We start from the raw sequence: 25317 nt of genomic DNA, 5'->3' as shown, positions 1-25317 counted from the left end.
TGTATATAAAAATAACAAAAGTTAAGTTCATCTTTGAAAGTTTTATGTAATAAATAAACATGCACAAGTATTAACAAATTCAGAAAAGCTTTGACTTTAAAATCTTCACTGCAGACGAGCCAGGTTGGATGAACACAAAGTTTTCAAAACTCACTCTACGCCATAGACTGTTAATAAAAAGCTCAGCACACAAACGTGTGTTGTAGAACAGTTTGAGGGGGACTCACTAATGAGAAGGAATAATTCTGATGTATACGGATCATTAACACAGGACAAAGTGAACATGCTAGTGCCCGTCAGGTTTAGAGTAGACACTCTAATGAAATGTGAGATGAGGTTTAGCTGCTCTTGGATTGATCAAACCGTCGACTGGGTGAGCTGCTGGGATGTCGTTATTGTCAGTTCAGCTCAGTTTGCATCGGGCGAAAAAAGTACATTTGTATAAAACAGAAGTGAACATCTGTATCCGCGTGCCTTCACTCGGTCTTTGTTGCCCAACAGGCACTAAAACTCAACTTGGATTAAAGGTCAAAAAGCAACAATTCAATTCTAAATTTGACAAAGAACTGTTTGTGAGTCAGTCAATTCCTCCACATCATGAAAATGTTTTACCGAATGTCAAAAACTTGAGTGAAACTTGTTAAAATAACTAAATGTGTCAGTGTGCCCCCCCCCCCCCCCCCCCCCCCCACCACCACTCCAGCCCACCACCCCCTATCTCTCTGTCCCTTCAGTAGCATCACAGCCACAGGAAGGCCCTGGCAGCCCCAAGCACTGATACTATCTCTTTCTCCCCTCTCGTCCTCCCGTCCTCCGCTGTTTCGAAATCTTGCCCATCCCACAAAGGGAAACCGCTGGTGCACAACGGTCCACGGCGTGACGTCCGTTTCTGTGGGTAGACAACTTTTGGTAAATGACGTGACAGGTGCTTGTTCACCCCCCAATGAAGGATGTAGGGGAGAGTTGGCGAGGGGCATTGAAGCATAATCACGCCCTCTTTGAATCAAAGCCACATGGTTGTGAAGGCTGTGAGCTGCATTCTATGTTAAATTAGGATAATCTGTCCAAACATAGAAAAAAACTATGGTTTCATTCAAGCACAAGCAATTATTTATTTATTATTTAAAAACATTCATGGCAAAATATTGCTTTAACAGTGTATTATCATACATTTATAAAACACATTCATGAACATGACAGGGACACCTTTACAGATACAAAAATCATTTCAAGTAACCCTGCACCTACTTAGAGTATTACATATATATATATATATATATATATATATATATATATATATACAGAGAAAGATTTCATTAAATCCTTGACAAACCGCATATCATTGTGAAACTCCTGTTGGGCAACTACACGCAGAATACAGCTGAAGTATCAGGTAGATGGTGATGAGGCAATGTTTGTTAGATTGAACCAAATCTCAGAAGAGTCCGTCCACGGCAAAGTCTCAGTAATCATATAGTCCCGTTTCTCAGGGTGACTGCGTTTACAGTGAATTTAGTTACAGCATCTATATTCAGATCCTCTATATTCAGAATCTCTCTTCATCCAGAAAAAGGGTCAAATGTTCAGGTTTTTTTTTAGACTGTTTTATTGTAATTAAAAAAGATATATAATGCCATCTTTGTTCTCAAACAGCTTCTGTCCAATCACTGTTGAGCATCTGTAATTAGGCAGAGCTGAAACTGTTAATACAATACTCTGGATCTATGGTGTCTTCGTTGTGTCCTGAGTGGTTCTTTTATCAACTTGAAAAAATTACTGTAATTTGTTACAGCTTAAAAAAAAACTGTTCTTCTCAAATAGTATTTACGATTAGTTTGTTGAAACCTTCAATAATGATTTAGTATCTAATGGAATTTATATCTGGATAAAGAAGAAAAAAATCATTGACACAAGCTGAAAGAAGTTGTCATGAAGACCATACAATTTCTTTTTTTGACTTGTTACAACTTTACTTTTTAATTTTGAAAAACCTAATATTAACAATTACATTTAACTCTGAATAAAGTAATTACATTAAAGCAGTTTTAAACTTTCCTCAAAATAAAGTTCTGATTCAGTCCAAACCATAATTTTTATTTATACCTTAATCAATGCATTTTCTTTAGTCTCAAACAAAAAACGTGTTTACTTTTCTTTATGGCTTTTTTTATTTGTTTTTACAGCTACCATGAACATGGGCTACATTTGCCAACAGGAGAAAAACTTAAATATTCTGTTATAGTCCAAGTATATTTACTGTACTGCCAGAGTTATGTGCATTTTCTCGTCTCTAGATGTCGATGAGAAGGAGATGTTCAGATACCAGACCCCCCTGCAGCGCCCTCCTCGGCCCCCTGCGGGTGTCGCTGGGACAGGATGTGTTTGAAAGTGTCCAGCTCCTGCGTCAGCTGCCCTATCCTCAGCTGCAGCTTCTGGTTCTCCTCCTGCAGCTGCATGGCCCTCTGCTGGGTCAGCAGGATCCTCCTGCGGGCCTTGTCCCGGCTCTTTCTCACGGCAATGTTGTTTCTCTCGCGCCTCTGCCGGTACTCAGCGCTGTCCTTGCTGATGCTTCTCTTGTTCTGCGGGGCCCTCAGGGTCGGCAGGAGGAAGGGAGAGAAGTCCTGGGGGTCACAAACACACTTTACGACGCCTGTGGCTGGTGGGTTTCCCTCTCTGAGCATTTATTTTTAACTAAATGTTTCATCATCCTCATTTGCAATTGTGCAGTCAATTAAATTTAATCACATTATCAAAATGATCTGATGCCAAATTGGACCCATAGTTTGACCCAGTTATTGACCACTCCTCTTGGTTATCAGAGGACTTAGAAGAAGTCATGTTAAACTTCAGACAAACTGCCTCAGCCCCAATGACTGCTACAGAGCCACCTGTATATTTAAAGTTCATTTATATTGAATGTATCTCTTGTCCAAATCACACCAAATTCAACACTGCGAGATATGCATTGTATTAACAGACAGGCTGACTGAGGTTTGTAGACTTGGAAGGTAAGTACTACCTGTTCAGTATACATCCCAACATATTATACAGTGGATTCAAAGATAAATAAAAAATGTTAAATAGCTCTTATCTCTTAATTAAAAATTTGGCAATTTTGGACAATCCCCCAAAATGTGGGTATGATCCAAAATCATTCTGCAGCCTCTCAGCAGAATGGCGAAGACCCTAAGGAGCCCTGACAACACTCTTTCCACATGTGATCTCAGAAGTTAGACATTTCTATCAGATGTGCACCAAAAGCCTCTGGGTCACCTGCTGAGTGCTGGCGTGGCTCTGGTGGTGGTTGTTGCTCGCCGCATTTGAGGAGTGGCCCAGGCAGGACGTGGAGTATGGCAGGTAGGACATTCCCATCATCTGCTCGGCCACGCTGTCCTCCCCGCCCTCCCTCAGCATTCCCTGAGCCTGGCCGTACGGCATCATCTCCATGTGAGACAGCTGAGCGGAGGCCTCGGTTTGCCCGGAGGAGGCGACAGCTGGGTTCACCTGACCCGAGTAGGAGCTCGCCCACTCCTGGATGACGGAGGAAACCCTGGCATCAGACATCTGGAGGGGATCAGAAGCAGAGTGAGACAAGAGAATCATCAAAATGATGCTGCTCTGCATGATTTCTGGAAATCAATCGTTGAGATGCTCTCTAGAATATGTGGAGAAACATCAGATCCAGCTCCATTGTGGTATTGCTTTGTGTGGCTCCAGTGGAACCTATTTTCAATAAGGGGCATTTTAATATAATGGCCTTTAACTCTCTGCTGGCCTGAGGGCTTATTTTGATCAAATGGAAAGATGCTCCCCCTCCAACACATTTCATCTGATCATGTGTCATATCCACCTCTGAAAAATTAGATATACCATCAAGGGGTCCACCGGTAAATGTTATACCACTTCATGACAACCATTTATTTCCTTTGTAGAACGTATGGCCCATGTAACTCACTTTTTTTATGACTGTTTTTTCGCTTCATTGTTATTATTGTTTGTATCTGCTGTATGTTTTCGGTTCAACATTTTCATAAATGTATTTTGTTTTATGGATGACTGGCTATAAGAAAATGTTATCACAGCCAAGTTCTTGGGGAAATGGGGGTGGGGGGCATTCTGGAGGGACACACAGGAACTTAACTTAACTGTCTTGAGTTCAACTTGTAGTTCGTATGGTGGATGTTTGAAAAATTCTAAAGAATTTGGTCAAAACACGTCTAAAGGAGTCCTCGCTAACACCTAGAATAGTGAATCATGTCGTTGGAGCTCTCACATCTTTACAGGATCCCTGTCTGTTAAAGACTTAACTTCAAAATCCTGCCGTTGCTTTATAAAGCTCTGAATAGTTTACCGTTAAAATACAGCCATCCTCAGGTCTGCTGTCTGTCCCCAGAGACCAAACTAAACTTGGAAAGGCAGCGTTTAGTTTTCATGCTGAACATATGAGAACTGCCGGTCTGCTGAAACTCGTAGTTATTTTAAATCGATGCTAAAGACTTTCCACAGCCTTCCTCTATATAAAATATAACCCATTTCCTACACTTTACTGTTACTTTTACTCTTTCATATTTTGTGAAAACACTTTAAATTGCCTTTTTTAAAATAAATGTGCTATACTATACATACTATACTTACTTGTTGTCGTTTAAGATAAAAGCAGATTATGAAGTTCAAAAGGATGGAGAAAGAATATCATCAAGAATACCATTTAATTTAATTAACCAATTAAACAGTAACAGTAATAAATCTTAGATCAGATATAAGATTATTTAAGTGCAACAGTAAAGTTGATATAATTGGACCATTAAAGTTTTCAGTCAATTAATGAGCAAACTTTTTTATAATTACTGATAAATTTAAGTTACTTTAGGAGCTGCTTCTAGAATGTAAATTTATCTCGGTTGCCTGTGACAGTAAACCTTTGGATATTCAAATATATAAAACTGGTTTCCATGAAACTTACTCAACATATAAAAATAAAAATATTTTTTTACATACAGCCCTACATTAAACAAAAAAGATACAATGCAAAGAAAAGAAAAAGATATATTGCTATGACTTCTTTGAGCTTTCTCTTTTCAATGTGACTCTATGATCACCTACTGTCATCGTCTCTTTAGTCTACAGCGTTTCTTTTAAATCATGGCAGAAGTTATATTTGCAGGTAGGGATAACTTTGTGAAAAACTAGATTTAGAACCAGTTAGCTTTTAACATGTAAGCTGTGATGGGACTCACCATGACTCTTCCTCAGGCTCCTAAGACTGGAGATTGTCTGAGAGTCAGAGGCAGGTTCTCCTCCACTGATGGTGATGATGATGAGGATGAGGATGTTCACTCCATCACTTCCTCTGTCGCTCTTCCTCTCTGTCACTCACACATGTAAAGGACGGGGGGAAATACAAAAACAACAGGAAAATGTACAAAATAGGTGAAAAAAAGTCTTCAAACAAACAAGTATTATTAATCAGACTATCTTATGACTGGTGACCCTTCAAATTTCTTTCATAAATTCTGCTCAGTTTTAACTCCGTTATGCAAATAGCGAATAATACAGCAATATAGCTGCTGAGCTTTATTGACGCCTTACAGTTATTAGAAGCACTGTAGCCACTGTTATTGTTTTATTTGTCTTATTTAAGTTTTCAATCTAATTTCATTTATCTTCTCGTCTGTATTTAAGCTTTATATATGTATCTACACGGTGCTCTGTTATCTGCGTAGCCTATTAATGAAGCTATTTTATTAACTGTCATATATTGTTGTAAAATGTATTATTTATGCACATTTAAAAGAACGCGATAAACTACACGAACGCCTAACGTCCTCCGCTGCGGCTTCCGTAGAGTAGGGACAGGCAAAATGGCGGCGCCTGTTGACAACGTGAGTAGAGCTGCTGATTCTTAAACACATTAATGTGATTTGTTTATACGTTCTACTGAAGTCTAAAGTCTTAAACGTTTTTACTGAAACCGACCGTCAGTTGTTGGTCCGAGTAGTTTTTAAATGAAGCTAACAGTTAGCCACGAGCTAACTGAGTTTTCCTGCCTCACTTTCCTGTCTCTGTGTTTCTGACTGTGGTTTGACTTCATCACAGGATCTCATTGAAGGTGATTTGCCCAAAGCTGTCGAGCTGCTGCACAGCCTCACGGAACAGGTACGACCTCAACACGCCGTTCTCACGTTTTTTACCACGAGCATTACTGACGGATTACAAGACACCATTAAAACAAGTCATGAATATACTAATACCCGGTTAGTAACAGAGTACTACCGCAGTGGTACTGGATATATCAGTGTAGTACTAGTACATCTGTCAGGGTACTCCTGATAGAGGAGCTGTAGATATGATCATATGAAGCTGATTGAGGAGATGTAGATCTGAGTCTTTGTCGCTGATAGAGGAGCTGTAGATCTGAGTCTTTGTTGCTGATAGAGGAGCTGTAGATGTTAGTCTTTGTCGCTGATAGAGGAGCTGTGGATGTGAGTCTTTGTCGCTGATAGAGGAGCTGTAGATGTTAGTCTTTGTCGCTGATAGAGGAGCTGTAGATGTGAGTCTTTGTTGCTGATAAAGGAGCTGTAGATCTGAGTCTTTGTCGCTGATAGAGGAGCTGTAGATGTTAGTCTTTGTCGCTGATAGAGGAGCTGTAGATGTGAGTCTTTGTTGCTGATAAAGGAGCTGTAGATCTGAGTCTTTGTCGCTGATAGAGGAGCTGTAGATCTGAGTCTTTGTCGCTGATAGAGGAGCTGTAGATGTGAGTCTTTGTTGCTGATAAAGGAGCTGTAGATCTGAGTCTTTGTCGCTGATAGAGGAGCTGTAGATGTTAGTCTTTGTCGCTGATAGAGGAGCTGTAGATGTGAGTCTTTGTTGCTGATAAAGGAGCTGTAGATCTGAGTCTTTGTCGCTGATAGAGGAGCTGTAGATCTGAGTCTTTGTCGCTGATAAAGGAGCTGTAGATGTGAGTCTTTGTCGCTGATAAAGGAGCTGTAGATCTGAGTCTTTGTCGCTGATAGAGGAGCTGTAGATGTGAGTCTTTGTTGCTGATAGAGGAGCTGTAGATGTGAGTCTCTGTTGCTGATAGAGGAGCTGTAGATGTGAGTCTTTGTCGCTGATAGAGGAGCTGTAGATGTGAGTCTTTGTCGCTGATAGAGGAGCTGTAGATGTGAGTCTTTGTTGCTGATAAAGGAGCTGTAGATCTGAGTCTTTGTCGCTGATAGAGGAGCTGTAGATGTCAGTCTTTGTTGCTGATAGAAGAGCTGTAGATGTGAGTCTTTGTCGCTGATAGAGGAGCTGTAGATGTTAGTCTTTGTCACTGTAAGAGGAGCTGTAGATGTGAGTCTTTGTCGCTGATAGAGGAGCTATAGATCTGAGTCTTTGTCGCTGATAGAGGAGCTGTAGATGTGAGTCTTTGTTGCTGATAAAGGAGCTGTAGATCTGAGTCTTTGTCGCTGATAGAGGAGCTGTAGATGTGAGTCTTTGTTGCTGATAGAAGAGCTGTAGATGTGAGTCTTTGTCACTGATAGAAGAGCTGTAGATGTGAGTCTTTGTCGCTGATAGAGGAGCTGTAGATGTGAGTCTTTGTCGCTGATAGAGGAGCTGTAGATGTTAGTCTTTGTTGCTGATAAAGGAGCTGTAGATCTGAGTCTTTGTCGCTGATAGAGGAGCTGTGGATCTGAGTCTTTGTCGCTGATGGAGGAGCTGTGGATCTGAGTCTTTGTCGCTGATGGAGGAGCTGTGGATCTGAGTCTTTGTCGCTGATGGAGGAGCTGTGGATCTGAGTCTTTGTCGCTGATAGAGGAGCTATAGATCTGAGTCTTTGTCGCTGATAGAGGAGCTGTGGATCTGAGTCTTTGTCCCTGATGGAGGAGCTGTGGATCTGAGTCTTTGTCGCTGATGGAGGAGCTGTGGATCTGAGTCTTTGTCGCTGATAGAGGAGCTATAGATCTGAGTCTTTGTCGCTGATAGAGGAGCTGTGGATCTGAGTCTTTGTCCCTGATGGAGGAGCTGTGGATCTGAGTCTTTGTCGCTGATGGAGGAGCTGTAGATCTGAGTCTTTGTCCCTGATGGAGGAGCTGTGGGGTTGGAGCGGCTCTAACTCTCTCTCTTTTCTCTTCAGTTGGCCTCAGTCACAAGTCACGTCCGCGAGCTGCTAACCACAGTCAAAGATGGGAAATGTAATACATCAAAGGTGAGCAGAGACTTCATCACGTCTGTTATTGATCGATGGATGAAAACATCTGCAGGTTCATACAGATGTGCTTCTTTGCTAAGTTAGATTAATATAAGAGTGTGTTAAAGTCTTTTCTTCACCCAGGTATCATCAAAGGTCTGTCTCTCTGTCTACTTTGTTTTAACATGTGTGGATACAGTACTATGTCTTCTGTCCCTGTGAATGTGTCCTCCCTGACTCTGTCCTCTCGCTGCAGGGTTTGTCTTTCCTGGACCTTCGCTATCACCTGATGATGTTCTACCTCCAGGACCTCACTCACCTGATCAGCATCAAGAGCGAAGGAGGCAGAATAAAAGACAGCGAAGCCTTGAACAGAGTGGTCACCATCAGAACGGTGAGATGTCATTATGAAAGTGACAATAACAAGATAATAATAATGATAACCGCTCATTCTCATCTGGTGCAGGTTGTTCCTCATGTTCCCTCTTCTTTTTTAGGTTCTGGAGAAGATGCGACCCCTAGACAACAAACTCAAGTACCAGATTGACAAACTGATTCGAACAGCTAATACTGGAAGTTTAGGTAAGACCTGATGAATGCAGCCATCTGCATTGTCATGTTTTGGGCACAACATAGCCTTCTCTGATTGGTCAGGCTCCCATGGCAATTATAATTAACTCTAATGTAAGAACATTACAAATTCAGTTAGCTACACTAAGACTCCCATTACCCTTGGTCACTACAACATCAGAAACACAGATGTGATTCACTTGAAAGCAGAAAAAAATGGAAGGACAAACTATAAACTATTAAATCTTAAGTCTCCACAACTCTGTCAGATTCTCACACTCACCATAAATAAATTGAAATGCCCAGTTACTGTCTGCTGAGCAGTATGTTGTCGTCTAGTTACACATATGAAACCTGTGAACACTGTGGCGTACGGCTTGCTAACAGCAGCGTCTCGTGTTTTTATTGACTTCAGCTGAAAACGACCCGCTGCAGCTGCGTCCCAATCCGGAGAACTTCACCAGCAAAGTAAGTCCTCAACATTATAACACGTCTGTATTCACCGAATGTCACGTTGTTTCCTCTAGGTGATTAACGCTCATTAAATCCTCAGTCTACCACTACTTAAATAACAACACACACACAGTCTATAAATAGTGAGAGATGTGTATTTGCCTAATGTTTTTTTTTTTTTTTTCCTCTTTGTGCTTGATCCATCCATCAGCTGAATGAATCTGAGGAGTCTGAAGGAGAAGGCGATTCAACAAAAGTCTCCGAGAAGACAGCAGCGGACTCTGGTGGCAGGAAATATATACCACCGAAGATTGCCCCCGTGCACTATGGTAATGTTGTCTGTCTTTTTAAACCGCTTTGTCCTCTTTGCTTCCTTATTCTGTGGAAGTTGGAAATGATTGATGTGAATATTTATCCTCAAATGGATCCTGGCGACATCCTGGTCGTCATGTATCCTCCCTACCCACCCTCCCGCGCTCACTTTGCATGTGAACAAGAAACACTAAACAGAAGTTAGACCTGTACAGTACTTGAAGGAAATACTTTGTGTTATGGTCTAGCATTGGAAATCTCGTCGCTTGCATAACGTCTTTGAAAAACAGTTCGTCTCGGGGAAATGAAGGCTCCAACGGGTTGATCCTTAACTTCTCGGAGATGAAAGGACACATTTAGAGGAGACTGCTGAGTGGGACCGTCTAGTCGCGCCGCTGTGACACAATCGGCCTTTTAATGCAGCCTTTTGAAGGATGCAGCTGTGAATTGGCTGTTTTTTTTCTGCAGACGGTGATTTGACCGAGGCCGACAGGAAGAAGGTTCAGGTGGAGCGACAGAAGCAAGCGGCTCTGAGAAGCTCTGTGATCCAAGAGCTGAGACAGCAGTACAGTGACGCGCCCGAGGAGATCAAGGACCGACGGGACTTCCAAACCGATCGGGAGAGCCGCGATGAGACACACCGGTCAGTCACTTCCTTCAGTGTTTCACAACTTGAATTCCTAAATAATTCAAACAAATTCTGAAACAGGCGTCTTTTCCTCTTTGCAGGAAAAACTATGAGGAGTCGATGATGGTGCGTCTCAACGTATCAAAACAAGAGAAGGGCAACAGGAAGAGAGGCACGATGGGCATGTCCGGTCAGCTGAAGAGTATAACACACTTCAGGGACATCTCTGCGCTGACGGGCGGCGAGGGCAGACAGGTGAGTTCTGACAGGAACTGAGGAGGAGACGTTTAGTCCACACATTGCTCTGATGGTGTAAACTCCATTCATCATGAGCAGCTGACCTACATTTACTCAGGACCTTGTTCCAACCTGAACAGAACAGGACGTTTTAAATTATTCACGCTGACTATTCGCACACGCTTGATGTTTGACACGACGGCTGTGGGTTTGTCTGAGATGGCTGTTTTGTCTTTCTTGATGCAGGGTGAGGAGGGCGCTCGTCCCCAGAAGAAGAAGAAGCTCATGAAGAAGAAAACCAAGAGAAAGGGTAAGGATTCGATATTAGATAAACCAGTTCGTATAAATTCTTCTAAAGACACAGAAATAAACAAACAGCTCTTATTTGGAACTCCATAGCTGGTTCTGCTCCAGCACCAGTGTAGTATCCACTATTTATGTGGTATATAAAAAAAATGTATTATCTCGTCTTCAACATGTTTTAAAAATAAAAGCAGTGACCTCATTGCTTTAAATATTTCATAAGCAAAGATTCTGTTCTTTTATTTGCATTCTATTTCATCATTCTAATCACCCTTTTCTCATTGCAGCGTTCAAGAAGCACAGATAGATTGAAACGTGGCTTCCAGCAGCTCCAGCAGATCTCTCATCATTTTCGTTCACTGTTTGACTGTATCATGTAAAAATGAATTCCCCGACATTTGCGTACATTCAGTGTTATTGACATTGTGAAATAAAATTTACTGCAAGTCATTTTTCTCCATTAGAGGGCAGTCATTTCACCTCCTTATCAGAGGCAACACACAGATCATCGTTGAGACAACAATGCAGGTTTGAGGTCATTTAAGGATTCACACACTTATTTTAAAAACTCTGCTGCTCCAAGAGCTGTGACGATGAGGAAATAAACAGCAGACGACGTTTAGACACTGGAACTGTTCAGTCCAGTTTGATCCTCAATGTCTTCAAGCTGCCAGATGTTGATGTAAAAGGCCTTAATCACAACCTGCTGCTACAGGCACACCAGCCAGCTGACCACAAGGCAAACATGCGGCAAATGCTGTAAATAAAACTGATGGCTGAGTTTCATTTTGCTGTTTGGGTCTCATGGTCCTGGAAACGTGCACGGCTGTCCCGACTTACAGGGACACTCGGAACAGAGCAGCCGTTCTGGTTCATAATGTCAGCTGTCAGCCTTTTCAGTACGTCCTTATGTTTAAATGATTAATATTTTATATATGTTTATATAGTTTTTCTAGTCTTGAACACAGTTTTGCCATTAGCACAGATTCATGCAGTGCGTCTGTGCTTGACTTTTTCTATCAGACATCAATCATACATTTCAAGCAATTTGCAGTATGGGTGGACAGTGATGTGGACAACCCGCTTTCCCTCCCTAACCACAGCCCCTCATCTCAGCCATGACAGAAACCATTCACTGAGCACGGATGAGTATTATTGATTCAAATGGCTCTAGTAATTATTGGCCCTCTGGAATAACAGACCTGCTTCACATTGATTAAATGACCTGTCCAGTCTCCCCCACCTCTCAACTCAATATCAAGTGGGATTGGCTCCAGTCTTCCTTACGTACGCCAATGGTAAACTAAGGGACCAAATCACATTAGTGGAACCAGTGGTCCTCAATTGAGGATCCAATGATAATTTCAAGATTTAGCCAATTTAATGATCAAACATGTCTTACATGTCTTTCACATAATGAAATATTTATCCAGTATTTTACAAATTGTTATTGTAAATGTAAAGGCTGTGGAATTATACAGTGTAAAAAAAAAAAAATTGTGAACCATTGGGTTTTACCATTTAATAGTTCATCATTTTCACAACATACACGGTACACGATGGTCCAATGTCACATGACCACCCCAGCTCTCCTGTGGGATATTTATGTGCAGCCGTGACGACAGTAAATAAGACCATTATTGTTTGGGTCCAGAGGGAAAGTTTAACCAAAGAGGGCAAATGTGCTGTTGTTCAGGCAACTTTTTTACACGTCACATTAATCTTAGTGGCTCCACTGAATTAAAATAGAGGCTCTGCCCTTTATTCACTCATTACCATGGAGAGTCTCAGTATTGGAGGCCATTGATGACAGTTTTCATTCATCAGACACTTTACTGCATTAACTTAGACCAGCACATAGGAGTTCAGGATCAACTCAGCTGCCACAGAGAAACTCACAGACACACACTCATTTTTACACAATTTCTTTATTTTTTTTTATCCTACTTACAGACTCATGGGTTAAAAATAAAAATTAAAAAAAGCAAAACGTTTTTTGAAACCCACTCCCCTTTTTCAAAAAGAAAAAAACGTCGCCACACAAACCCCCACCCCTGACCTTCCCCAGCCTAAAACATCAGCTCCGGCCCACTCAGTTTATTTTTTTATTAAATTAATGATCAATGCCGTTAGCTCATCAGCCTTCCTCGGACAAGCCGTGACTGCACTGCGCCAAGTCAGAGAAAGGGGGCGCTATAAGGTCTGCACTGTACACCCTGGTCTCTGGTCCTGCCCTCCTCACTTTCTCTGCCACTCAGCTGCTGTTGGCTTCAGCTCTCTGGATAGAAATCATGTGTAGGGTTGGCTGCCGGTTACAGGCCGTCTGTACTGCAGTGTGTGGGTGCTTGTGTGTGCAAATGTGTGTGTGTGCGTGTGTGTATTAGTGTGAAAAGCACTAAAAGCATCATCAGCGTTTGCTGTTGTAGTAAATGCCCCCTGCCGCGGGCCTGTGGTCGCTCTGCCCCCCGCCCCCCCACACGGACAGGATGGGGTGAGTGTGCATAGCGGGGGCGGAGAGAGAGAGGGACGCCGCGGAGACAGTGGGTGGGGGTGGCGCCACCTGGTGAGGGGTCGTCAGCCGCCACTGGTCCTGAAACCTGAAACGACAAGAAGTGGTCTAATATACAGAGAGAGGAGGGAGGGTGAGGAGGAGGGGAGGGAGAAGGATCACAGAGGGAAAAGGGATGGTGCATGGAGGGGGTAGGGGGGTTGCACGAAATAATGGAAAAAAAAAAAACACTGATGCCTGTCGAAAGGATAAAATTAGCTGTAGCCATGCCTGAGCTGGAAGGAGGGGACCCCCACCCACAGGAAAGAAAAAAAAAAAACTATGCAAGAAGGACCCCTCTGAACATCGAGGGTCCGACGCTGTGCAGAGAAACACGTAATGAGACAGAGGGTTGAGGAGGAAGGGGGTGGGAGAGTATGAGAAATAAGGTAGGGGTGAGAACGGCGGGCACAGAAGGGGTTGAAGGGGGGAGGGAGGGAAGGGGGGAGTAATAATCATAATACTCCAAACCACAATCTGAAAAAACACAGCAACAACAAATCTGGCTGGTGGAAGGTTCACATATGTACGGTACATTAAAAAAAAAAAAATGAACACACGTTAACCTCGTTATTGATGCCCCCCCCGAAAAAAACCTCACCCGCCCCACCCGCTCCCTCCCACTTTTCTGGTGGTGGTGGAGGGTGAGTGGGTGGGTGGGCTGTGTCAGTGATGGAGGAGTGAAAGCGGGAGGTCACAGCCAGACCGAAGGAGACACATCTGCAGCCTGAGATACCATCACAGCCCCCTCCCCAGAAAAAAAAAAAAAAAGTACAAAAAAAAACACAAAGAATTCAGCCACCATGTTTTTCATCCCAGCGGCCAAACAGCTGATACCTTACCAGGGCTGACCGCATCAACCTCGGCACACGCACGCTCACACACAATCGCACACTGCGGCAGTCAGTCAGTCTCTGTCCACCACAGGGTTTCCTCTTTTTTTTTTCTTTTCTTTTTTTTCTCTCTCTTCTGGGAGTTCTTCTTTTTTTTTTTTTTTTTACTGTTTGGGAGGAGGAGGAGGGGGGAGGATATGGGGGGAATTTTTTTCACTGTGTGTGTTTGTGTATGTGTGTGTGTTTTTTAATGGGAACAGAGAGGGGAGAGGGGCGATAGTAAGGGAGTGTAGGGGAAGGGAGGGGAGGGTGTTTAGTAAGGGGAATACCACGATGATGTTCGCCCTCGGCCCCTGGAAAAGAGAGAGAAAAAGAGGGTGAGTTTTTTTTGTTGGCGACGACACCAATTTCCTGGTGTGATATAATAGGATTGTTATAATATCAAGGTGTGTGTGTGTGTGTCTGTGTGCAGAGAAGGTGAACAGAAGATACTCAGAAATAAAGACATACCATCTTAAAGGTATTGTGTCTTTGTTACATATAATCAATATGCATTATAGTACAGAGCTGAGAGCAGCTGTGTGAGGAGAGGAAAAGTGTTTGGTTTCCAGATACAAGGAGAAAACCATCAAGAGTGTGTTTGTGTGTGAGTGTGTATGTGTGCTGGGGGGCGAGGGGACAGCAAAGCCCCTCTCTCTCCCTCTCTTTCTCTCTCTCTCTCTCTCTAAGTCTCTCTGTGCGAGAGCCTCCTCTGGGGGTCACTGTGGGGAAACACTGTGAGGACAAACAGCACCACACATAAACCCCAGCAGGATGCCATGTACACACGTACACACGTACACACATACACACAACTGGCAAGGTGGGTGACGGGACTCACAATTGTGCAACTTTTCTTTGTCCACAACACCTGACATACACAAACAAGACGATCAGTAGCAGACCCTCAATACATCCTGAGAGAAACGCACACACACACACATCTCTTAAGTGGTAAACATGTCACACTGGGACTTAAACCAGTGGTCAGTAGCTTGATGCTGAGGTCAGGCTGCAGTAATGAACCCTCGTTTCTGGGTGTGAACGTTGTAAGGGTGAATCTGAGTAGGCGTGTGTGTGTGTGTGTGTGTAGGATTGTGTACATGCAAAAGACACACACTCCACATAAGCACAGGCAGAACAAAAAAGCTTCTTCCACATCACAAATCTACGAGTCTTCTGGGTCACATTAAAATCTTTCCTTTTCACTGTGCCAACTTGGGAAGATCATTGACGAGGTTGAAGAATGTGAAAGCAGAGAAACATACTTTAATACGTAAAGTGCTAAACAAGTGCCACCCAGAGGCTCTCCATCAGCCTGCGTAGAAAACACTGTTAAATATTACAAAACAAAGCCAATCAACACGTTGATACCTTTATCAATATCACTGAAATCCTCCCAAGCTCACAACAGGTCAAAACAAAGATTGTGAACACTAGTTTTGTTCCCACAACAAGACAAGGCACCAGTGAAGTGTCATTAAGTTTCACACCAGTCTGCCGCTCAGTCTTGGACTGGTGATGAATTCCTGATGTAACAACCAACAAAGGAATCAAGGCCAGTTCCAGTGGAAGGCTGCGCTTTCCTACACACTCTTATCCGTGGCTGATGATTACCAAGTAACCAGTGTTGTTACATTCACAATGTAACGGACCTGCCAACCTTGAAAAAACATCTTTGACTACGAGTTAATGCCAAGAATTACTCATGTAGGTCTGTTTGCGGGGGGTAGAGGTGTTCATTATATCTATATTAATACTATTTTCATATTAACACATATTAAAATATATATTAAGTCTATCTTGTTTTAGTAAAAATATGAACTCCATTGGCTAAAAACATGTTTGTGAGATCACAGTGACCTTTACTTTTGACAACTATTTTCAGTTAGTTAGTTCTTATCATACTGATGTTTGTCAAAATGTTCATGTTTCTGATAAGTGGGTTCTTAATTATCAATTATCATAATCCATCTCAAATCATCACACATTTGGGCCACACTGTCATAGATATTAATGAACTTGAATTAGTAAGCCAAAGCTTTTTGACTGGACATCTCTTTTAGTTAAGAAATGACCGTGATCTTTGTCTAATTTAATAGTTAGTTTATCATTGAATTAATGTAAATCTTTGAACCAAATTTGAAAAAATCCCCTCACAGTGTTCCTGAGATAAGTTATGAGTGGGATAGACGGAAAAATTTAAAACTTGATGCCTCAGACTGCAGCTGTAATGCAAAATCATTCGATCTTCCCTTATCTGCTAATCCTTGATGACTCTAAATCAATATCAGTATTGAGGATTGTGAAAAATTAACTTTCGTTGGCTGGGCAGTCTGTCAATGGCCATCTCTCCTGTTAACTATAAGAACCCAACTCAACCTTTCACCCATCAAACTCTTCTTTTGCGCTCGTTGGTGTATCACTAAAAACTGCAAAATTATTCAAAACAAAACAGTTTAAGTTCAAATTCTACTGACAAATTGTATCTGTGTATTTTGATGTCCTGTGTATGGGTTGGCAGGTCTACTATGCATTTTTAAACAATATCCTACGCAAGGAGCATGATCATAACAGTCACCTGGTTTAGTTTGATATCACTGTTTAAAGAGCCCGAGCCTTCAACCTTCAACTGAAATTTTAGAATATCCTTTTTAAACGAATGCCCTTTTTTATGCTGTTCTGCGGTGTCGGATGCCAACTGGTATATTTATTATCACAATGAAATTTTAAGTTCAACAAGCACAATAAGTCTTAGTTAAGCCTATAAACTAACACTATTAAGAGCTTTTAAAGTCGAGACAGTAAGTTAACTACTCATTAACAGTAGCACTTCCTGGTTCCTGGAGACGCGGGTTAATAACAAATCAACTGAGTGCCTTGTCTTGCACCTCAGCCAAATGCCAGTGAGTGAAGCGGCAGGGTTAGGGTCTGTTGGTATGTGTGGGAGTACACTGAGTGATTAGAGAGATTCTGACCTTGGCCTTCAGACTCGTTCTCACAAAGAAATGAACAGACATGTAACCTTTCCGGGCAGCTACTTAGGGCAGTTTTGCAGAATGGGAATTCCTTGCAAATACGCCAGTCAAGAGTAAGGTCACAAGATAAAACAGGCTAAATAGGGGCTTATCAGAACAACTTGACAAACTGGTCATCATTATAATAGCAACCTCGGCACAATTAACCGCTAAAATGTTTTTCTAATCATTTAAACATCACCCTATTCTCTATTTAATCTCACAAGAAGAACCAAGGCCAAAATGACCGAGGTGACATTCAAATCAGAACCTCTCTGTTTCTCAGCTCAGTGCATGTGTGAGGGAGCTGGCATGCTGATCAACATGACGGACACCACACTGCCTCTCAGTCTCAACAGAAAAAAATATATAAACAAGATGGCTCCACAGACAGAGCTCCACCATTGGGCCTATATGGAGTGAGATTATTAGTAGCCTTGATTACTCACTGCCTACATCCGTTTACATAAAAGGGGCAGTGGGTTAGCTTGTTCGTTCCACCCACACATTCTCAAATTACTTTTTACATCATCTCACCAACAGAAACTGCAGCTCCAGTTTGAAGTCAACTCCTGTGATTTAATCACATGCTGTAAACACCAGATTTGCAGTGACAAACCCCACATGGCCCTCTAATAGAAACAGGGCCCCACAGCAGAGCTCTGAAGCAGAGCCCTTTAAAACAAAGTAATCCCGGTGTCTTCTCAAACGCTGTGTGTAGAACCCCTCCAGGAACCCAGTGCACAACACTCTGATCGAAGTTCAGGCCCGCTTTGTGTTTCACTATGGATCACAGTACTGGAAGACCATACTGCAGCTTTAACAGGTAAATATAAATAAAACACCAGCTGTAGCATTGTGTTTTCTACCTGCATGAGGTTCTGAGAAACCTGGAGCATCGGTGCTGTAGCTGAGCGAGTTAATGTCATCAGGTCAGACAGCTCAAACCCCAGTAATGTGAAATGTTTTGCACTCGACCATTAATAGTCCAATTATAAATGGAACCACAGTCTTTCCAATAGACACAAAACCAACAAGCCCAGCTTGGTACCAGTACCTTTCAGGAGACTGAGGGGGTACTGGCACAAAAAAAAACTTAGACTTGGGCTACGTCCACATCTGCTACGTTTACGCCCACTGTCCACGCAACTCCAGAGGTTTCCAGCCCATAAAACAGAGCCATTTGGAAAACCAGTTGCATTTTAATTTCAGGAAGCATTTTAGTGCGGACGGGCAGAAAAGACTTTTAGAAATGATAAAAGTCAACGGTACACTACACCATTGCTTTTTCCTCATTTTCAGTATTTTCTGCGACCAATCAACCAAAGCAGAGAAGACAATATTTCTGATACAGAGCTGAAATGCTCATCTCGGATGGCCATCATGTGGACGTAGCCTTATTGAGTGCATTAGAGCCTGGGAAGAACAAAGTGATGTGCACTGTGTAAGTTTGCCTCCAATGAAATGGTTTCATGTGATGTGGCATGCAATGACCCCCTTAAACCCACAACTAATGTGATACTGTTTCTAACCAAAGTTCTAATGCAATCTGTCTGCCAGAAAAATAGTCCCTCAAGTTAAACAATGATAAAAATATTTTGGATCATGAAGAATCCATAAATTATTAACAATAAAATAAATAGGCACCATCAGTAAATTTGACTTAATTCTAACAAATCTCAGACTCATTATACGAAAACGTAATATTAATTGTATATTTAGACTTTAAATGTGTAGAAATGTTTACTTCTTTGAAAGTGCTTAGATTGTACTTACCTCCTCTATGATACCTTATCAGGAAGTACTTTTTTCTCCTTGTCTCAATTAAAATTGCAATTGCCTATCCAGTCCTTCATATGTGAACATATTTTGCAAGCCCAAACTGTTCAATTCCTTCCTTTCTCCATATCTGCATCCCTATTCTAGAATTAACTTTTGTACCCTGTCCTCCCTTTCTGTAAGTGCCAACATGCAGGTGCAGGTTTGTCCCAGGTGTGAAAGTGGAGGAGCCTCAGCTTCGGGCTCACCTGAAGGCCCGTCCTCTGCCTCTGGGTGGTGTGTAACCACTGTAGTAGCGTGCGCGCGATGAGAAGCTCCCTCCCCGTGATCGAAAGCGAGCCCGAGGAAAACCACGGTCTGTGGTGCTGATACCTGGTCTGTTTGTTCTTTTAGCGCCCACCTGAGGAGAGAGGAGGTTACAGAAACATAATACATATAAGGCATAAACTAAAACAGTCACTAAAATTCTCAGAATTAGGGGGGTAGTCAAAAGGGGACATTATGCTCATATCCAGCTTCATGATTATAATTTGTGTCATTACTTTAAAAATGTTGACATCCTGAAATATTCAGAAAACATCACTTTTCCCAGACTGTCCATTGCCACATCTCCTCTTTTCAGCCTCTGTCTGAAACGTCCTTAAAGGCCCTCTTCTAAATAAAGCCCAGTCTGCTCTGATTGGTCAGCTGAAACTGTTGTAATGGGCCAGCCGCTTCCAATGTGTGTAGGAATGTTAGCCTCAGCGTCACCTGGCTTTGTTAGGGGGTGTAGCAGACTAACCACTAGGCTCGGTCATGCAAATGTGGGTCATATGACATCACAATACCACAGAGTGATTCAGGAGCTTCAGAAGATCACTTTACTGCGCATGTTGTTGTTTTTTACTTTGCAGAACTCTTACAAACAGAATTATGGAAATAATAGCTTGAGGGGCATAACATGCCGCCTTAGAAAGACAAAGCAAAGACAAATGAAATTAAGAAACACTCTCCGATAAGACTTATTAACTAGGGAAATTACTGAGTCAGAAGGTAAGACCTTTAAAAACACAGTATAACTCCCACCAACCTGACACAGAATCGGCAGGGTGATCTAATTTGTTTATGTGCCGTTGCTCCAAACATGTAACCAACAGTGTTTACTACTTTACATTCAGTTCATTGTGTGAACACACAAGCATTCACACTTTGACAAGTCCTACTGATTTAAGTTTTTCTCATCATTTAAACTTCACATCCCCCTATTTGCCATTTGATCTCACAACGGCGTCACTTCTCTTTGCCTTCTGAACCTGTCAGTTGTTTTGATTTAACACTTTAAAATCTCTTACCTTTATCTGCCTTCCTCTGAAAAGGGACTCATCCAAAGCCATGGCTGTCCTAACAGACTCCTTGTCTGAAAACTCGATGTAGGCAAACCTGCAGAATGAAAATAGAGTTACTCCACTGCAGCATCACTCACAGGTAAACAAGAAGCAACATGCAGATAATATCATGGTTTATAATAGGCATAACAATGCTATATTTTGATACCCAATCCACGTTTCTTTTGGGAGCTACTGTGACTTTTCAGCCCAGCCACTAAACCGAGGATTCTACACAGACAGCCAGGGCCTGTTCCTGAAAGTAGGTTAAACATAATCTGACTCGAAATGAACTCTGACTTAATGATGGAAAGTGTTTGGTTCTTGATCGGCTGCTCTAAGTTAGTTCAGAGACAGAGACAAACTAAGTTTGTTGTAGAAAAGCTGCCGGCGAGCACGTTGGAGTCACAGAGACAGAAACCATGGTAATTGAAAACTCAGTCTTTTCCTCATCTACTAATCAAACCTTCTGGAATACACCCTGGTGATGTTTTTGTTTTTTTTAATTTTCAAAATTGTGGAACAATAGTCTAAAGACAATTCATTCAAACATCCAGCAGTGAGCGTTGTCATCCACACATAATCCGCCACAAAGTGAAAAGGTTAGAATGGTAGTTTTTACCCCTTGGGATGCCCTGTGTATTTGTCACACAGGATGGTGACTCTGTTTACTGAACCGCAGCCATGAAAATGAGCCTCGAGCTCTTCTGCAGTGGCACCATAGTCCACCTGTAGAAACAAAGGGTAGAGGTCAGACATCAGGATTAAGTCTTTAGCATTTGCCTTTAAGAAACAACTATACAGACAGCGGAGTAATTACAACTCAAGTAGAGCGGCTATAAAGAGTCAATAGCTTTCTTGAAGTTGTAAGATTCACATTAAATCTTTTAAAAATGCGACACTGAACCAACAAAATTGTCTAAAATTGAAAAATAATTCTTTAAAAAAAAAGAGAAGAAAAAGTCCAATAGAAATTACATTTATACGGTGCAACAATGTCAATTGTCAGTTCCCAAACAAACACTTCAATGTGAAGACAAAGTTACATCTAGAAATTAAAATGTCAGTGACAGCGTGTTATTGTTCCACCGGGAGGCTACAAAACCACTCTGAAGAAAAATCAGGTCTCTGTGGCTGAGACTGGAAACAAAACCTGTTGGTCGTGTTTGATTACCACTTCACTACCTAATAGGATTGTTTGCCAGAAGAAAAACAGGAAATTTGCATTGCCTCAAAAGCAAAGGGGTTTGTCAAGATAAGTGTCTTTAAAATAGAAATAATAAAGTCCTGGTATACAGGGGTTGATAACTGTTCTTTCACAGTGTTACTTCAAATAGAGAGTGATGTGGTGTCATCTTAAAAAAAGACAAATGTGGCCCAAAATAACATCTGTATGAGACAAAGAGACAGTTACTCACATTTCCTACATAAATAGATCTGCCATCTGCTTCCATCTTCTCTTCGATGGACATGATGACAGGGCCGACTGCAGGGGTGTGCACAAGAGACAAAATATTTCAATTAAACAAGGACATTTAAGTGTTGTTCCTGACTTAATGTTATAAAAACAAGCATCTACAATGTGTCTTGCTTTAGTACAAGATGAACTGGTTTTGGGGTATTTGGGTATTCTCTCCATCTTGTATCTGAGCTTAATAAAACACCAGTACTTAAAATGTTGCTGTATATTAAAGTCTAAATTTAATGTAAATTTCCTATGATGTAAACCGTGATGTATAGGTGGAGCATTAAGTAATAGACCTATATTTTTCATGTAGCAAACTGCCTTTTAATAGGACAGTGCAGTTACAGTTCACAGCCATTTCTCTGTTACTACATCAAGTATGCAGCTATAAACCATCTATGTTTAACAGATCAGACTTGTGTGCCAGTCACAGATTGACTGAGGGCAGAGAAGGACACATAGATGTTTAACTAACAGCAGTGATCTACCTCTAAAGCACATACACACCTGGTGGGGGGCTCAGGTTCATCTGTTTCTCCACCTCGTTCTGCAGCTCCTTTAGCTTCTCTGCCTCTTCCTCCATCTCTCGGACCCGAGCTTTGATTGCCTCCAGCTCCTGCAAAGCAGACACCGTTTTGTTTAGAGCTCATACACAGAAACATTTTAGTTTCACAGTGATACAATTGCTGCACTAACAAGTTCTGGCCAAGTACAACCATGAAAATGCTGCCATGAGCAAAGGGCACAATAACTACGCATCATAACACAGCAGTGAGGATTCTGCATCAAGATGTTGTGCTTGTGAGTGTTGGCGCTGTTATAACATACCTTAAATCTAACACTGTAAGCATTTCACACAATGATCCACTCTGTTTTTACAGTGGTTGCACAGTTTCATACAGTTGTTTTCACTATCCAGCCTAAATTTGGAAGTCGCTGCCTCTGGCAACTTGACCTTAAGGCAATGAAGTAAAAGTGCCTCATCCGGCCATAACATTGTCCTGCTGCATCCAAAACATAATGGATACTGATGAATACATGAGCGTCACAGTTTTATGTTTACAGGCACTTTATAATGAGCTGTAAGCTAACGCTCAGGAAAAACATTTATGACACAACACAGGACCCATATGAGGAGGACACATTGCTTTGGGCTCATGCACCTGACCATGGGCATTTGCTACTCATCTCTAGATATCAATCAGTAAATCTACCATGTGGCAGTGGAAACCCAATTAAACCCGGTTTTGGAAACACAATCAGAAAAGTATTTCGGGGGGTAATGGGGTCAGAGGACAAGCGTGAATGCAACAAAACGCCGACTGGCACCACATTAAATATTCCTGTAGTGAGCACAGAGATGGGAGACGACCCTCCTTGTCTGACAGTGCTGCACTGCAGCACAGAGGAGTCACTCTAGCTGCATCCACAGCTGCTGCATGTGCTGGCGGTTTATAATGTAAAGCTGTGGGGGACACAGACGGACCATGACTTGATAAAATGAGTCAATCTGCACGATGGTTTCGTGGTATCATGATGTGCACGATATAACCTGACACATCACATGTCAACATCGCGGAGAGAAAAGGAATCCACACACGCATTCTGAGCAGGGCTGCTGGAATGATACACTCGACCACGATGTTAGTCGCGTTTTTGTCGCATATTCCGTTACCCCATGTCCTACCTCCATCAAAACAGTGTAGGATGCAATAACCCAGCCCATGAAATACCGCAGACCGCTGCATCCTCCCTGCAGCCAACCTGCACAAGACCACGACTTAAATTAAATCCAGCATCCCCGACTGTGCCTCCCTCCACCATCTCCACACAGTTCTCAAATCCAGCTGATGCCTGACACCAGATGTGGTCCAACATGACCGACGGAGATGTTCAGGTGCATGGGAGCCATCTCCACCCCAGCTTTGTTAGAGGCGTCTGGCATGTTAGCTAGCCGGAGCCCCGGTTATCCGGTGGTAAGGGCTGTAGCGACCCTTCTTACAGCAGCTCCATATTCAAATGTTGCATTCTATCTTGTGGCTGGAGAGAATGGCAAACGGTTCGCTGATCATTTCAATTGCAGGACATGATACCTCGGTGGGCTAATGATAGCCCACCCCGGCGCTGGGTCATTAGCACGAGCCCACCCCGGCGCTTGAGACGCAGCCCCGGGCTGAAGAAAGGTGTCGGGGAGCTGGATAAAAGCATTCCATTACCGTAAGCAGGTCGCTTTCCCGAGGAGATGGACTCGCACCGCGGCGTCTGTCCTACCTTCGCCCCGGACGCTCTCCTGCTTCTCCGTCTCGCATGTTTCTCGCGACGAGGATTTTTTTTCTCCCCCAACTGCTCCCTGGCGCAGAGAAACTGGTGCCGCTGTTGCGCCAAGATGGCTGCCAGCACCACGCATGTCACCACCCATTTTTACTGCACTGCGTGAACCACAATGGCGCTTAATGTCGACCAAGCAACTGCTAGTAACCCACACGGCATGTGACCCTCGATTAGTGAAAGAAAGAAAAAGCAACCGTCCACCTGTTTCCACAAACTGATCGGACCCGACCACAGCGTGCCCCGGTCCTCCATGTGGGCTCACGGGGCTCAGACAATGCCCTTCACTTACCGGGTCCTCGATCGCGGCCTCTCCCTCTTCTAACCCCGGTTCTTCATCTCCGACACTCGGGTCTTCCAACTCGTGATGTCCGGGGTCCGAATCTAGTAGGGATTCCTCCGTCAGTCCGTTACCGAACTCCGCCATCGCCCTGTTCCAGCTGTTCCGACGCTCCTCGTGGCCAAACCGACGCTGCAGGCCCCGACTCTCACGCGGCGGTAACGTTTGAGTGAGCGGGGCGACGAGGAGAAAAAAAACGGCGGAAAACGCCGCTCGGTAAAGTTAAAATGCGGAATAAACTGCGGGCGAGAGTTGCAGCCACTTCTTGAACAGCACACTACGAAGGCCGGGGGCTACCGTCTGACCCGCTGCCTCCAGGTTCTGGTCCGGGTTCCCGGTTTATTTACTAAAAGTGTGAACGCGGAAAGACGAGGACGCGGTACCGTCCCTCTACTCCAGACATGGAAGCTGGGGGCGGTGCTACACGGCACTGCGGCCGTAAAAACTTTCAATCCCATTGGTCCGCGCACGATTCGTCAAATAAATCTCTGGCGTCTGCTGCGTTCCCATTGGCTGGCCCAGCAGGACGTTCCGGTTCCCCTACGTATCATGCGTGGCTTTGATTGGACTAGATGGCTGTCGATCAAACCCTGACAGCTGTAAATCATTTGGTCGAGCCAATTGTTGATTCGATCGATGGCGAGTTTATAATATTTGTTCTGAGAGAAAGAAGCCGGGAAATCTAATCTGAAGAACTCTGTTTTCAAAGGATCTACAGGTATAAGGGAGTAAAAAAAATATATATAAGAAAAATGGAAACAGCAACATTGTAATCAGTAAAAAAAACTTCTCAGAACACAATATACAGAGATTTGGTTAACAGATTTTAGAAATGAATTTGGAATTACTTTACAGTGGGTCAGATTAATGCAAGTTGATAGACACTCCTATCTTTGTTGAATACACTGACAATTTTGCTTCATGCTCGATT

General features: G+C 42.8%; 3 protein-coding genes across 4 annotated transcripts; 1 reads left to right on the top strand and 2 right to left on the bottom strand.

Moving 5' to 3' along the window:
• Nucleotides 1-1098: 1098 nt before the first annotated feature.
• Nucleotides 1099-5347, bottom strand: cebp1 (CCAAT/enhancer binding protein (C/EBP) 1). The gene is made up of 3 exons (XM_053412486.1): nt 5238-5347; nt 3274-3564; nt 1099-2621 (listed from the first exon to the last, which is right to left on the bottom strand). Exons 1-3 carry the CDS (start codon nt 5238-5240, stop codon nt 2316-2318), a joined length of 600 nt encoding a protein of 199 aa, XP_053268461.1. The 5' UTR covers nt 5241-5347; the 3' UTR covers nt 1099-2315.
• Nucleotides 5348-5852: 505 nt separating this feature from the next.
• Nucleotides 5853-11123, top strand: ngdn (neuroguidin, EIF4E binding protein). Its single transcript, XM_053412469.1, has 11 exons — nt 5853-5882; nt 6097-6156; nt 8117-8188; nt 8427-8564; nt 8668-8752; nt 9156-9208; nt 9405-9522; nt 9974-10148; nt 10235-10388; nt 10617-10680; nt 10961-11123. Exons 1-11 carry the CDS (start codon nt 5862-5864, stop codon nt 10978-10980), a joined length of 960 nt encoding a protein of 319 aa, XP_053268444.1. The 5' UTR covers nt 5853-5861; the 3' UTR covers nt 10981-11123.
• Nucleotides 11124-12582: 1459 nt separating this feature from the next.
• pabpn1 (poly(A) binding protein, nuclear 1) lies at nt 12583-24788 on the bottom strand. Of its 2 annotated transcripts, none has more exons than XM_053412900.1 (7): nt 24339-24788; nt 22226-22334; nt 21672-21739; nt 20876-20982; nt 20221-20308; nt 19138-19289; nt 12583-13270 (listed from the first exon to the last, which is right to left on the bottom strand). In XM_053412900.1, the coding sequence occupies exons 1-7, from the start codon at nt 24471-24473 to the stop codon at nt 13081-13083; spliced, it is 849 nt and encodes a 282-aa protein (XP_053268875.1). In that variant the 5' UTR covers nt 24474-24788; the 3' UTR covers nt 12583-13080. The 2 variants fall into 2 exon arrangements, with proteins under 2 accessions (XP_053268875.1, XP_053268876.1); XM_053412901.1 differs by lacking the exon at nt 12583-13270 and adding an exon at nt 14198-14407.
• Nucleotides 24789-25317: the final 529 nt, after the last annotated feature.

This window comes from Pleuronectes platessa, chromosome 20 (genome assembly GCF_947347685.1).
Source record: "Pleuronectes platessa chromosome 20, fPlePla1.1, whole genome shotgun sequence".
Lineage (NCBI taxonomy): Eukaryota > Metazoa > Chordata > Actinopteri > Pleuronectiformes > Pleuronectidae > Pleuronectes > Pleuronectes platessa.
Note: the sequence above shows the minus strand (reverse complement) of the source record. Positions and strands in the feature narration are given on the sequence as shown.

Excerpts from the sequence above, each read along its gene's own strand:
- cebp1 (XM_053412486.1), bottom strand. Across the intron at positions 2,622-3,273 it reads GCCACGCCAGCACTCAGCAG|GACTTCTCTCCCTTCCTCCT; the intron begins GTGACCCAGAGG and ends TGTGACCCCCAG.
- ngdn (XM_053412469.1), top strand. The coding sequence starts at position 5,862 with ATGGCGGCGCCTGTTGACAAC. Across the intron at positions 5,883-6,096 it reads TGGCGGCGCCTGTTGACAAC|GATCTCATTGAAGGTGATTT; the intron begins GTGAGTAGAGCT and ends ACTTCATCACAG. Across the intron at positions 8,753-9,155 it reads AGCTAATACTGGAAGTTTAG|CTGAAAACGACCCGCTGCAG; the intron begins GTAAGACCTGAT and ends TATTGACTTCAG.
- pabpn1 (XM_053412900.1), bottom strand. The coding sequence starts at position 24,473 with ATGGCGGAGTTCGGTAACGGACTGACGGAGGAATCCCTACTAGATTCG. Across the intron at positions 19,290-20,220 it reads TCAGAGGAAGGCAGATAAAG|GTGGGCGCTAAAAGAACAAA; the intron begins GTAAGAGATTTT and ends CTCTCTCCTCAG. Across the intron at positions 13,271-19,137 it reads GGCAGAGGACGGGCCTTCAG|GTTTCAGGACCAGTGGCGGC; the intron begins GTGAGCCCGAAG and ends TTGTCGTTTCAG.